This window comes from Colias philodice, chromosome 26 (assembly GCF_061535455.1).
Source record: "Colias philodice isolate Cphi_HAF_F1 chromosome 26, ilColPhil1 Martin Lab GWU primary, whole genome shotgun sequence".
Taxonomy (NCBI): domain Eukaryota; kingdom Metazoa; phylum Arthropoda; class Insecta; order Lepidoptera; family Pieridae; genus Colias; species Colias philodice.
The window spans coordinates 5,009,752-5,024,638 of record NC_143111.1 but is presented as its reverse complement, the minus strand read 5'-3'; the positions used below and the strand labels follow the sequence as shown (position 1 = coordinate 5,024,638).

The 14,887-nt window shown below is 42.3% G+C and overlaps 1 protein-coding gene across 5 annotated transcripts in view; it reads left to right on the top strand.

Annotated features, from left to right (window-relative positions):
- The window catches only part of zye (zona pellucida domain-containing protein zye), a 55,269-nt gene extending 40,434 nt beyond the window's left edge, over positions 1-14,835 (top strand). The window contains exons 2-10 of one of the 5 annotated variants that reach the window (XM_089711309.1): positions 2,341-2,393; positions 3,278-3,558; positions 4,071-4,230; positions 4,888-5,061; positions 6,242-6,420; positions 6,837-6,972; positions 7,295-10,403; positions 11,238-13,985; positions 14,092-14,835. In XM_089711309.1, the coding sequence (XP_089567435.1) occupies positions 2,361-2,393; positions 3,278-3,558; positions 4,071-4,230; positions 4,888-5,061; positions 6,242-6,420; positions 6,837-6,972; positions 7,295-10,403; positions 11,238-13,985; positions 14,092-14,324 (7,053 nt within the window). In that variant the 5' untranslated portion in view covers positions 2,341-2,360 and the 3' untranslated portion in view covers positions 14,325-14,835. Of the gene's footprint in view, positions 1-2,340; positions 2,394-3,277; positions 3,559-4,070; positions 4,231-4,887; positions 5,062-6,241; positions 6,421-6,836; positions 6,973-7,294; positions 13,986-14,091 lie in introns of all 5 variants that reach the window. The other 4 variants (XM_089711308.1, XM_089711307.1, XM_089711306.1 and 1 more) reach the window with 4 other exon arrangements.
- The last annotated feature ends 52 nt before the right edge of the window (positions 14,836-14,887 follow it).

Here is a 14,887-nt window from a genome sequence, read left to right as displayed (position 1 = left end):
GACGTGCAGCTGCAAAATAAATATATTTATATTTAAATTCCATTGAACAAATCAACATTACAAATAAATCTTCAAAAGCAATCCATAATTCACTTTTTGTCATGACAATAATTACGATTAAATACGGGAATATAAAAACGCATGGTCACCGTATGTTATGTCATATTGACCATGGCACAGATAATATTCAGTTATTCCATAAACCCTTTGTGGATTCACGCATAAATTTCGATTTCATTGAAGAATATATTACTTAGGTATTACTATTTTTGGTGTGGTCAATGTCGCATGACAATTTGACACCTATAGCTATATTACGAAAATACTTAATGCGAAATTTACGAGCGGTTTTTTTTGTCAAAGCTTTGTGAAATGTATTTAAAAACGTATTAAGTGTAAGCGACCTTGGAGATGTATATATTTATTAATAAATAATGTAAATTACGATGCAAACCTTATAGATCTAAAGAAAATTCAATACTATTCGACAATTTAGTCATAGTCATACAATTTTAATGTAAATAGGTATCTATATTTTCATTTCAAAATATTTCTCATCATCTACTTAAAAACAAATTTTTTCATGCAAGTACAAATAGAAAGAATAATTAACTTTATTATGTTTTATCTGTTCCTCTTTGAATCACGCAAATAAACACAAAACCACATAATATAATACTATACATAGAGCTATAAAAAAGCTCTACATAAATAACGACGTGACTTCTATAATATAAAAATGAATCCCAAAATGTGTTGGTAAGCGCATAACTTGAGAACGGCTGAACCGATTTCGTTAATTCTTTTTTTATTATATTCCTTGAAGTACGAGGATGGTTCTTACGTAGAGAAAACGTAAATATGTACCACGGGCGAAGCCGGGGCGGACTGCTAGTTACAATATAATATTCAAACAATACTCTCATCATTTTATTTAACATTCCACGTATTAAGCGCGTCACACACGGTGAAGATTTTATCTTAAGATACTGTTATATTTTATATTACAGTATCTTAACGCATCCGGTATCAGCGTTCGGACCATCATTTTTCTTTTTGTCATTGCGTACTAAGACTCCTGTAGAACCGCCATCCTGTTACAAATGACCCACAAAATTTCGCGTCATTTGTAACAGGATGGCGGTTCTACAGGGGTGGGTGGTACGCAATGACAAAAAGAAAAATGATGGTCCGAACGCTGATACCGGAAGCGTTAAGATACTGTAATATAAAATATAACAGTATCTTAAGATAAAATATTATAGTATCTTCACCGTGTGTGACGCGCTTAAGTCATAATAAAAACAAAATATGACGTGTGCATTACTGCGTCCCTTGAACTTTTGTAAACCATTTGTAAACCATTGAATTACGTTGATGCTAACCTTTGAGAATGTTATTAATATTACGCTGATACATAATACAACATATGGCATTTTAGATTAAATTGCCATGTACAGATTGGGAGTTACTTGTTAACAAATAGTTATTACGCGTCGTTTAGCGAATTACTTATTGGAGTTTAATTATAGTTATATGAAGGCTAGCTCTAAAATTAAAACAGTACCTATTGGATAAGTAATACAAATGATATATCAATGTCCAAAATATATAGAGCATAAGTTTATTTTGTATGTACTTGCATTTACTTAAAATATTATGTACCTACGTATAATAATATCAATTATAAATTTATTGACATTACAAAATAACATCACCTTAAACCGTGTGTTGATCTTTCAGTAATTAAAACAAGGAAATAAAGATACCATAGATTTCAATTTGTTTACACGGAAACCGCTGAGTTCAAAGTTCTGACCTCACGAAATCTCTAAGCACAATTAAGAACAACGTGACCTGTCAGTGTTTAATTTTAACATTTCACGCTTCTTCAGATTGATTAAATACGTTATGGATTGTAAAAATTGTCGCTTTTACGTTCATGATGTAGGTTTTTACAATACAACGTCACCTTGGATTAAGCATGAATAAAATGTGTTATACAGTCGACTGTCTGCTTTTATTTTATTTATTGACTGATTTTTGAATGAAACAACTCTAGGTAATATAATTGGATTATCATGAACGAATAATATTTGAGGTAAAATTTGCCGTTGCCTTAAAAAGATGTATTTTAAAAATATTTATGTTATAATACACGCATAGTATGTTTGTATGCGTGTATTACATAAATATTTTTTCCATTATTTTACATTATTTTATCCCCTAGGTATTTTATTCCATTGGGTACAACTTATCAAAGTCCTTACATATTAATAACAATATTTATATATTTTTTACTATTAAAATGTATTAAATATCAATATTATATTGTTTCAGGTCCCCATGAAGCGGCTGTCATGCGTATAGCGACACTGATTGCACTCGTGCAGGTGAGATTAATTCTTCACGAACATTAACACTATATAATATACTATATAATAATGGGTTATTGATAAAATTATAGAGGTAGCACATGCTTGACTTTTCGCGTAACATTTAAAGGCATATTTGAAATTTGAATAATTGCATGTTAAAACAGATGAACGAGCTGATATTAGCTGTAGAACATCTAATAATAGTTCTTATTTGAATTAATATCCAGGGTTAAATTGGTAATAATCATTTTCATTTAAACGTAGCCGAAGTTGGAGCATCAGTACGTAAATATTGAATTTTACGAGATGTAGTTATAAGGCTTTGATAGCGAAAAATACAACGAATTGTATTAAAAAAATATATATTAAAGAGTCGCCGCGTTTACTCCATTTATTTTAATGCTTCACGTATATCTAAATTAGTCAACACAAAATTATTATGACTATCGTAGTGTAATCAATATTTCCCTTTTAAATACTAACTGTAATCGACACTATTTCATCATAAAAGCTCGTGCAGTCAAAGGTCAGTCCTATACCATATGACGCAAGCGCCTATTGTTGCAAACTTACGATCATCTAGGATTTAAATTTTAAATGGATTTAGAAATACAGATGTGCAAGAGTATTAAATCATTATTATTTTACGAAATTTTGCCATAAATTGTGGGATAATTAGTATCGAAATGATAGAAGATATTGACGGGAATTTCGAACAAGAAGCACCATAAATGTCAGAAAATGATCATGAATCTCTATATCTTTTCACATATTTATAAATTAAATTCCATGCTACATAACTAATAGGAGTTAAATAAAAAAAAAGAGGCACTGATTAGTCATTTATTTTATTGATAATATTTATTCACAATTATCTTATACAAGATGTTTGGCTGTAGCTGTCGCTCGCTACAGCTGTTTCAGATGAGAACACACTCACAGCAGCCGAGCTGAACCTAGAGCTTGCTGGAGACAATGCCCTCTCCCCATTCTACTCCTTCGAGTCCAGCGATGAGAGCGGCGTAAACTTCGTGAGAGGATCCCGAGCTGCTGACTCGCCCCTCTCTCCAGATATTGATGTGCAATGCTCGGCGGATTTCATCGACGTTACTGTTGAATTCAGCGATGTCTTCGACGGTATTATTTACAGTAAGGGTTACTTGAATGACCCGAAGTGCAAGTAAGTCGATTGTTTGTTTTTTAGAGCTAAAACAGTGTGTAGATTATATAATCTTTTTATCTATACTATAGGCATAATAGGTGCATCAGCATGTAATGTATAGTATTCAACCTCAGTATGATTTGACTGGTAAATTTAATCGAAAATTTGAGGAAATTATATATTTTATTTTTTTTTAATAGAAAAAATTCAATCACTTTTGATTTTGAATGCTACAAAACTAAAATATCAAATTCAATATAATTTATATGTTAATGATTGTAAATATTTTGTAAATATTTATCTGCTGGTTAATCAAATATTAAGTCTTTAACACGTAAATATGCTTGCAAATATTCGGTTATACTAACTACTAAAAAAAATATTCTAATACTAGACAATGATATGGCTAATTACTTGTATAAATCTATGACAAAATGTTCTGCGTGTGTGTCTTGGAATTCCAAGACAATTATTTCTACACATTACACCAATCAAACATTACATATTCCTGAACAATATTCGTTTCCCAGGTACGTCTCCATCGGAGGCAGCCAGTCCCGGTACTCATTCAGAGTACCGTTGAATGGCTGTGGAACCAGACCTCTCTGCAATGCATGTGGCACTGTCGATAATGTCCTCGTCTTCCAAACTGACGACTTCATCCAGGGCCCTAATGATTTTGCGAGGAAGGTCAGTCATTTATTCTAATACTACGCATGGCTGTTTAGAATTTTAAAGTTGAAACTAAATGTACCATATTGTGACTTCGAATATTACATAGTTTCGCCTTTTTAGACATTGAGATAATATTACTACGTATGGAGGAGACACCACGAACAAAATCTGTGCGCCATTTTTTTGCTCTAACTAAGTTTTAAAAATTATTATCTAGTTAGGTACTTAACGATGAAAGTTATTCCTTTGTACTTTTCCGTATTATTTGTATTATTTGTGCAATATCGTAACACACACGAAGGCATGTTTGATGCGTTTCACTTTAAAACCATTAAAAAATACCGCTCAACATACGTCACATGACGTATGTTGAGTGGAACATAAGTGATGTAGGCGGTGTCGTCTCCATATTAATATTATCTCAATGTTTTTAGACAACATTTTTGTCCCCACAAACAAAATTTAAAAATGAGAACCATGACAAGCATTGTACTTTATTTATTAAATATTAATTTACTCTTTAATACGGTCTTAGGCAATAAAATATACAAAAATAAAAACATAAAAATATGACAGTGTATTTTTATAAAGTTTTCTTTTGTAAATTGTATTCTTCTTGGTCACCAAATATCTTGATTAAACGCATTTGTTCATACTGTTTTTCCTTAACAGGTATCATGCGCGAGCACATATCTCGAAGTGAGCACTGGAGTAGTGAAAAAGGAGCAATCGCATGTATTGAAACTGAAACCTTTTATGGTTGATATGTTGGATGTTGTCGCAGTTCAGGGACCAGCTGGAGGATTGGAGTGCTGGATGGACATACAGAAAGGAGTCTTCCCTAATGTAAGTTGATGAAATTATTTCAAGAGAAAAGAGTAAAATCTTAAATGGAGTGGATATTAAAGTATATAGGTAAACCAGAATCTGATGGCAATTAGGGAAATCAAAATTTTGAGTGTGCAACCCTAGGGAAAATGGACTGAACGATCTTGATACTGCTTATTTTTTATTTTGTCCTCAATATCATTACTCACATTACATAAGTGGACAATACTGTACTTAATAATGAGATATCCACTTAATATTATGTAGGTACATACTTACATGTATAATATACAATTATACAAATTACTTTTATACAGGTAATACATATTATTATTTACACATACCTATATTTGTATATTCATTACCAGTATGCCATGTGAAAATATCGATATAATGATAATGTAGATAAAACTGCTCATAATTTTTCATAAAATAAAATAAAAATAAAATAAAATTATGTTTATTTTCGTAAGTATTAACAGACACACATTATGAAATTGACTTGGACAGCTTGGACTTGACGAATAGCCGTATTAGAAACTCCTGTAATAAGTTTTCATAAAATTATATTCTAATCAACAAACAATATTATAGTTACCTACATATAATATTTTTTAATTTATAGTATCAAAACGGGTAAGTCCAATTTACCAATAAAATCTTCAAAATTGAAAATTGTGATGTGTTTGACCCTTCTTCATCGAATGTTTTTCTATACACATTATAAACAACACCTCTTGCTTGTGATCGCAGCGGCTTTTTCGACATTTTCGAAGATTTTTTAGACAAAATCCTAAAAATTATTCATCAACTGCAAAAAAGACAAATAATTTGACATCCAATTTGATAGTTGTCAAATAAGTTGCCACATAAAAATCTTTTATTTCTTAAATATAAATATGCCATCAGATTCTGGTAGACCTATATAGTATATAGTAGCAGCTAGCTAAAAGTAACACGTGTCTGTCTTTCGACCAGATTAGAACCAATTCATATTGAACTACTATTAAAAGCAGTAGTAGTTTATCAAATAATTGAAAAGTCATCGATTGTTCGGCGATATATTATTAATTGTTAGTCAATTTGATATTTATAATTATTATTTTGCATAACATAATGGAGTTTATAAATATTTGAAAATAATTAAATTAATTTATCTTTAAAATAACGTAATTAACTATTTTCAATATTTTTCCAGACAACTCCTTTGGAAAAGTCAATCAAAATTGGAGAATATTTGACCATCCTTATTTACTTGAAAGACGTCAGGAATCAATTTAGCTTGAAGGTTCACGATTGTTGGGCGTATGATAACGAAGACTATGATAGCCCGAAAACGAGCAAAATACAGCTCACGGATAAGGAAGGATGTCCAAAGTATGTATATAAAAAACATCAAATACATGTATATTTGTAAAACATTATCACAAAAGACTTAACAAGTTAATAATGCATGAAAAATATGAAATTCCGTGAAAAGGTATTCCTTAAATTTTGTTTCCAAAATAAATAATACGGCTTACTTCTATAACAATGAAAATTACTGCATTGCGATACTGCAATGAAATTGTCTGAGCATTTAAGTATCATTGGTTTCCTTTGTTATGACAACACTGATATAAATATAACGAAAATCTTTCAAACCTTATCCTATTTTAAATATTAATTTGTAGGTACCCAAAAGTACTGTAACTATTTCGCCAGGTGTAATAACTACAATTATAAACTATAAAAATTAATAAATAATAAAAAACAAATAAAATAACTACATTACAAATACAATATGTTTTCAGGAAGAAGAAGTTGATTGATTTGTGGCAAAAAACAACAAACACCGGTAAGAGTGGAGCCACATTGATAACATATAGCAAAGTGAGCGCTTTTCGATTCCCTGAGACTGACCAAGTTTATTTGACATGTAATGTTGAGGTAATTATATTCACTTTATACTAATAGAAGAAAAAATTATTGCTTTGCTTTAATAGAAAATAGTAAAGAAAAATTAAATAAGTAATAAAAATCAATGAGCATTCTTTTTAATTAGCACAAATTTATTTTATCATTTAACAACAATTTGAAAATTCGTGTCATGTTTATTTACTACCATGAAACTTTAGTATGTTATTGTTTTTATTTTTAGTATGTTGTTGTTGTTATTGTTTTTATTTATAAAGAGTTAAAACGAAAGTATATTTTTCATGAATTCGCTTACTATCATGGATAAATAATTTCTATTCTATTTTATTTTCAGTTATGTACCAGTGAATGTGATGCTAAATGTGATGGAACACCCACTCAAATAACGACCACAATTAGACCACAAGTAAAATGTTATCCAGGTTCCCCTGACCCACAATGTCAGACGGCACCTCCACAGATAATTTGTGGACCGGGAAGTGACGATCCACGTTGCCCAAGACCAACCACGCCGGAGCCTCCAAGGTGTTTCCCTGGCAGCACTGACCCACGATGCCCTAGACCGACGACACCAGAGCCTCCAAGGTGTTTCCCTGGCAGCACGGACCCACGTTGTCCAAGTCCAACCACGCCAGAGCCTCCAAGATGTTTCCCTGGCAGCACGGACCCACGTTGCCCAAGACCGACCACACCTGAGCCACCAAGGTGTTTCCCTGGAAGCACGGACCCACGTTGTCCAAGACCAACCACGCCGGAGCCTCCAAGATGTTTCCCTGGCAGCACGGACCCACGTTGCCCAAGACCGACCACACCTGTGCCACCAAGGTGTTTCCCTGGAAGCACGGACCCACGTTGTCCAAGACCAACCACGCCGGAGCCACCAAGATGTTTCCCTGGCAGCACTGACCAACGATGCCCTAGACCGACGACACCAGAGCCTCCAAGGTGTTTCCCTGGAAGCACGGATCCACGTTGTCCAAGACCGACCACACCAGAAGCTCCAAGGTGTTTCCCTGGCAGCACGGACCCACGTTGTCCAAGACCAACCACGCCGGAGCCTCCAAGATGTTTCCCTGGCAGCACTGACCCACGTTGTCCAAGACCGACCACACCAGAAGCTCCAAGGTGTTTCCCTGGCAGTACAGACCCACGTTGTCCAAGACCAACCACGCCGGAGCCTCCAAGATGTTTCCCTGGCAGCACTGACCCACGTTGTCCAAGACCGACCACACCAGAAGCTCCAAGGTGTTTCCCTGGCAGCACGGACCCACGTTGTCCAAGACCAACCACGCCGGAGCCTCCAAGATGTTTCCCTGGCAGCACTGACCCACGATGCCCAAGACCGACCACACCAGAAGCTCCAAGGTGTTTCCCTGGTAGTACGGACCCACGATGCCCTAGACCGACTACACCAGAAGCACCAAGATGTTTCCCTGGCAGTACTGACCTTCGCTGCCCAAGACCTACCACACCAGAACCAGTGTGTTATCCAGGTTCACCTGATCCTAAATGCCCACAGCCTCAAAGGCCATCAACCTTGACGCCAGCCACATATTTACCGCCGACAACACCAGAAGCACCAAGATGTTTCCCAGGAAGCAGTGATCCTCGTTGTCCACAACCTACCACCCCTGCACCTACAACTCCTGCACCTACAACTCCTGCACCACCACGTTGCTTCCCAGGCAGTAGCGACCCGCGCTGTCCGAAACCTACCACTCCTGAACCACCACGTTGCTTCCCCGGCAGCAGTGACCCACGTTGTCCCAAACCTACCACTCCTGAACCACCACGTTGCTTCCTCGGCAGCAGTGACCCGCGTTGTCCCAAACCTACCACTCCTGAACCACCACGTTGCTTCCCCGGCAGCAGCGACCCACGTTGTCCCAAACCTACCACTCCTGCACCACCAAGGTGTTTCCCAGGAAGCAGTGACCCACGCTGCCCGCAACCCACCACTCCCGAACCACCACGGTGCTACCCAGGCAGCAGCGACCCACGTTGTCCCAAGCCTACCACTCCTGAACCACCACGTTGCTTCCCCGGCAGCAGCGACCCACGTTGTCCCAAACCTACCACTCCTGCACCACCAAGGTGTTTCCCAGGAAGCAGTGACCCACGCTGCCCGCAACCCACCACTCCCGAACCACCACGGTGCTACCCAGGCAGCAGCGACCCGCGCTGTCCAAAACCTACCACTCCTGAACCACCACGGTGCTTCCCAGGTAGCACCGATCCTCGTTGTCCGAAACCTACAACTCCCGCACCTCCACGTTGCTTCCCCGGCAGCAGCGACCCGCGTTGTCCCAAACCTACCACTCCTGCACCACCAAGGTGTTATCCAGGAAGCGACGATCCACGTTGTCCAAAACCAACAACACAAAAACCCGTTTGTTACCCAGGATCGCCTGATCCCAAATGTCCACAACCACCTAGGCCATCAACGTTGACACCAGCAACATATCTGCCACCTACTACAGCAGCACAACCAAAGTGCTACCCCGGCAGCACAGATCCACGTTGTCCTAAACCTACTTCTCCTGCACCACCACGATGCTATCCAGGCAGCAGTGACCCACGCTGTCCCAAACCTACCACTCCTGAACCACCACGTTGCTTCCCAGGTAGCACAGATCCTCGCTGTCCCAAACCTACTACTCCTGCACCACCAAGGTGTTTCCCAGGAAGCAGCGACCCACGCTGCCCGCAACCTACCACACCAGCACCACCTAGATGTTTCCCAGGTAGCACAGATCCTCGTTGTCCGCAACCTACCACTCCCGCACCTACCACTCCCGTACCTACCACTCCCGCACCTACCACTCCCGTACCTACCACTCCTGAACCACCACGTTGCTTCCCCGGCAGCAACGACCCGCGTTGTCCCAAACCTACTACTCCTGAACCACCACGTTGTTTCCCCGGCAGCAGCGACCCGCGTTGTCCCAAACCTACTACCCCTGCACCTCCAAGCTGCTATCCAGGCAGCAGCGACCCACGTTGTCCCAAGCCTACCACTCCTGAACCACCACGTTGCTTCCCAGGTAGCACAGATCCTCGCTGTCCCAAACCTACTACTCCTGCACCACCAAGGTGTTTCCCAGGAAGCAGTGACCCACGCTGCCCCCAACCTACCACACCAGCACCACCTAGATGTTTCCCAGGTAGCACAGATCCTCGTTGTCCCAAACCTACCACTCCTGCACCACCAAGGTGTTATCCGGGAAGCGCCGATCCCCATTGTCCAAAACCAACAACACAAAAACCCGTTTGTTACCCAGGATCGCCTGATCCCAAATGTCCACAACCACCTAGGCCATCAACGTTGACACCAGCAACATATCTGCCACCTACTACAGCAGCACAACCAAAGTGCTACCCCGGCAGCACAGATCCACGTTGTCCTAAACCTACTACTCCTGCACCACCACGCTGCTATCCAGGTAGCAGCGACCCACGTTGTCCCAAACCTACCACTCCTGAACCACCACGTTGCTTCCCAGGTAGCACAGATCCTCGATGTCCTAAACCTACTACTCCTGCACCACCAAAGTGTTTCCAAGGAAGCAGTGACCCACGCTGCCCGCAACCTACCACACCAGCAGCACCTAGATGTTTCCCAGGTAGCACAGATCCTCGTTGTCCGCAACCTACTACTCCTGCACCTACCACTCCCGCACCTCCACGTTGTTTCCCCGGCAGCAACGACCCGCGTTGTCCCAAACCTACCACTCCTGCACCACCAAGGTGTTATCCAGGAAGCGACGATCCACGTTGTCCAAAACCAACAACACAAAAACCCAGTTGTTACCCAGGATCACCTGATCCCAAATGTCCACAACCACCTAGGCCATCAACGTTGACACCAGCAACATATCTGCCACCTACTACAGTAGCACAAACAAAGTGCTACCCCGGCAGCACAGATCCACGTTGTCCGCAACCTACCACTCCCGAACCACCACGTTGCTTCCCCGGCAGCAGCGACCCGCGTTGTCCCAAACCTACTACTCCTGCGCCACCAAGGTGTTTCCCAGGCAGCAGTGACCCGCGTTGTCCCAAACCTACCACTCCTGAACCACCACGTTGCTTCCCCGGCAGCAGCGACCCGCGTTGTCCCAAACCTACCACTCCTGAACCACCACGTTGCTACCCCGGCAGCAGCGACCCACGTTGTCCCAAACCTACCACTCCTGAACCACCACGTTGCTTCCCCGGCAGCAGCGACCCGCGTTGTCCCAAACCTACTACTCCTGCGCCACCAAGGTGTTTCCCAGGCAGCAGTGACCCGCGTTGTCCCAAACCTACCACTCCTGAACCACCACGTTGCTTCCCCGGCAGCAGCGATCCGCGCTGTCCCAAACCTACCACTCCTGCACCACCAAGGTGTTTCCCAGGCAGCAGTGACCCGCGTTGTCCCAAACCTACCACTCCTGAACCACCACGTTGCTTCCCCGGCAGCAGCGATCCGCGCTGTCCCAAACCTACCACTCCTGCACCACCAAGGTGTTATCCAGGAAGCGACGATCCACGTTGTCCAAAACCAACAACACAAAAACCCGTTTGTTACCCAGGATCACCTGATCCCAAATGTCCACAACCACCTAGGCCATCAACGTTGACACCAGCAACATATCTGCCACCTACTACAGCAGCACAACCAAAGTGCTACCCCGGCAGCACAGACCCACGTTGCCCCAAGCCTACCACTCCTGAACCACCACGGTGCTTCCCAGGTAGCACAGATCCTCGCTGTCCCAAACCTACTACTCCTGCACCACCAAGGTGTTTCCCAGGAAGCAGCGACCCACGCTGCCCACAACCTACCACACCAGCACCACCTAGATGTTTCCCAGGTAGCACAGATCCTCGTTGCCCGCAACCTACTACTCCCGCACCTCCACGTTGCTTCCCCGGCAGCAGCGACCCACGTTGTCCCAAACCTACCACTCCTGAACCACCACGTTGCTTCCCCGGAAGCAGCGACCCGCGTTGTCCCAAACCTACTACTCCTGCGCCACCAAGGTGTTTCCCAGGAAGCAGTGACCCACGTTGTCCCAAACCTACCACTCCTGAACCACCACGTTGCTTCCCCGGCAGCAGTGATCCACGCTGTCCCAAACCTACCACCCCTGCACCACCAAGGTGTTATCCAGGAAGCGACGATCCACGTTGTCCAAAACCAACAACACAAAAACCCGTTTGTTACCCAGGATCGCCTGATCCCAAATGTCCACAACCACCTAGGCCATCAACGTTGACACCAGCTACATATCTGCCACCTACTACAGCAGCACAACCAAAGTGCTACCCCGGCAGCACAGATCCACGTTGTCCTAAGCCTACCACTCCTGAACCACCACGTTGCTTCCCAGGTAGCACAGATCCTCGCTGTCCCAAACCTACCACTCCTGAACCACCACGGTGCTTCCCAGGTAGCACAGACCCTCGCTGTCCCAAACCTACTACTCCTGCACCACCAAGGTGTTTCCCAGGAAGCAGTGACCCACGTTGCCCGCAACCTACCACTCCTGAACCACCACGGTGCTTCCCCGGCAGCAGCGACCCACGTTGTCCCAAACCCACCACTCCTGAACCACCACGGTGCTTCCCAGGTAGCACAGACCCTCGCTGTCCCAAACCTACTACTCCTGCACCACCAAGGTGTTTCCCAGGAAGCAGTGACCCACGCTGCCCGCAACCTACCACTCCCGAACCACCACGTTGCTACCCCGGCAGCAGTGACCCACGTTGTCCCAAACCTACCACTCCTGAACCACCACGGTGTTTCCCAGGTAGCACAGATCCTCGCTGTCCCAAACCTACAACTCCCGCACCACCACGTTGCTTCCCTGGCAGCAGTGACCCACGCTGTCCAAAACCTACCACCCCTGAACCACCTAGATGTTTCCCAGGTAGCACAGATCCTCGTTGTCCGCAACCTTCTACTCCCGCACCACCAAGGTGTTATCCAGGAAGCGACGATCCACGTTGTCCAAAACCAACAACACAAAAACCCGTCTGTTACCCAGGATCGCCTGATCCCAAATGTCCACAACCACCTAGGCCCTCAACGTTGACACCAGCAACATATCTGCCACCTACTACAGCAGCACAACCAAAGTGCTACCCCGGCAGCACAGATCCGCTTTGTCCTAAACCTACTACACCTGCACCACCACGCTGCTATCCAGGCAGCAGCGACCCGCGTTGTCCCAAACCTACCACTCCTGAACCACCACGTTGCTACCCCGGCAGTACCGACCCGCGCTGTCCTAAACCTACCACTCCTGAACCACCACGTTGCTTCCCAGGCAGCAGCGACCCGCGCTGTCCTAAACCTACCACTCCTGAACCACCACGCTGTTTCCCAGGCAGCAGCGACCCGCGCTGTCCCAAACCTACCACTCCTGAACCACCACGCTGTTTCCCAGGCAGCAGCGACTCGCGCTGTCCCAAACCTACCACTCCTGAACCACCACGTTGCTTCCCAGGCAGCAGCGACCCACGCTGTCCCAAACCTACCACTCCTGAACCACCACGCTGTTTCCCAGGCAGCAGCGACCCACGCTGTCCCAAACCTACTACTCCTGAACCACCACGTTGCTTCCCAGGCAGCAGCGACCCACGCTGTCCCAAACCTACCACTCCTGAACCACCACGTTGCTTCCCAGGCAGCAGCGACCCACGCTGTCCCAAACCTACCACTCCTGAACCACCACGTTGCTTCCCAGGCAGCAACGACCCACGCTGTCCCAAACCTACCACTCCTGAACCACCACGTTGCTTCCCAGGCAGCAGCGACCCACGCTGTCCCAAACCTACCACTCCAACACCAACAACAACTCCCAGTTCCTGTTATCCTGGTTCAAAGGATCCCAAGTGTCCTCAGCCATTTGCTCCAAGCAGTACGAACCCACCATTAGAGTATTTACCACCTGTTGGAAACGAAATAAAATCATCTGTTAAAGCAAAGTTGGCGAGTAAAAGTTTCGACTACTACGATGATTCGCTTACGGACTTAAGTAAGTAACTTGTTGCAATAGTCTACTTTATAATCAATTTATATACTCAATGTATGTTATTTAAAATTTACGTTATAAATTAACGTTATAAATTATTATTTTTCAGGTAACTTTGAGTTTTCACGCACGCAACCAAGAACAAGGAATGTAAGAGATGTTAGTGGAATGAACGATAATGTATTGGATACCTCAACAGATGGGGCCGGCTATCTATATGTAGCCTTAGTTGGATCCGCCGTATTTATAGTTATGTCTTTAGCATTTACACTTTTTATGTACAAACGTTCACGTGCTCAAAGTCACAGCCCCACTAGTACAAAAAATATGAGCCCTTGTTAAAAAATCTATAAAATATTAATGAATTGTGATATTTTCAAAACGATGTTTGCTTATTTTTACGTGTTATAACTAATTTTAGAATGTCATAAGTGAAATGTGATATATGAATTGATATACTTTCCTGTCACTGCCCTTTCAGCTTTATATTATTTTCAGGACACTTATGTTTAACTAAAATTGAAATAAAATAGTGCCATAAACTGTTTTAACAAAACCTTTATTCCTTCACAGAATCATTGTATTTTTGTAAACTCACATTTTTTATAGACTTTCCCTAGTCAATGTGTTCTGAAAATAAATATATTTTTTATGAAGTTATTATGTATGTTCGTGATAGACAATATATAAGTATTTGTAAATATGCCAATATATTTGTGGCCATTTCTATTGTATAGATAGATTTATTGCATTATTTCCGAATGACTTTCGTTCTTTGTTGTTTGAAAAAAAGTGAATTTACATATTTTTTTTTTGTTAATAAGCAAGAAAATATTGTTTTAGTTATAAGTTACACAGCCTTGAAACATATAATATGTTAAATAATTAATGTAGGATCATTGGAT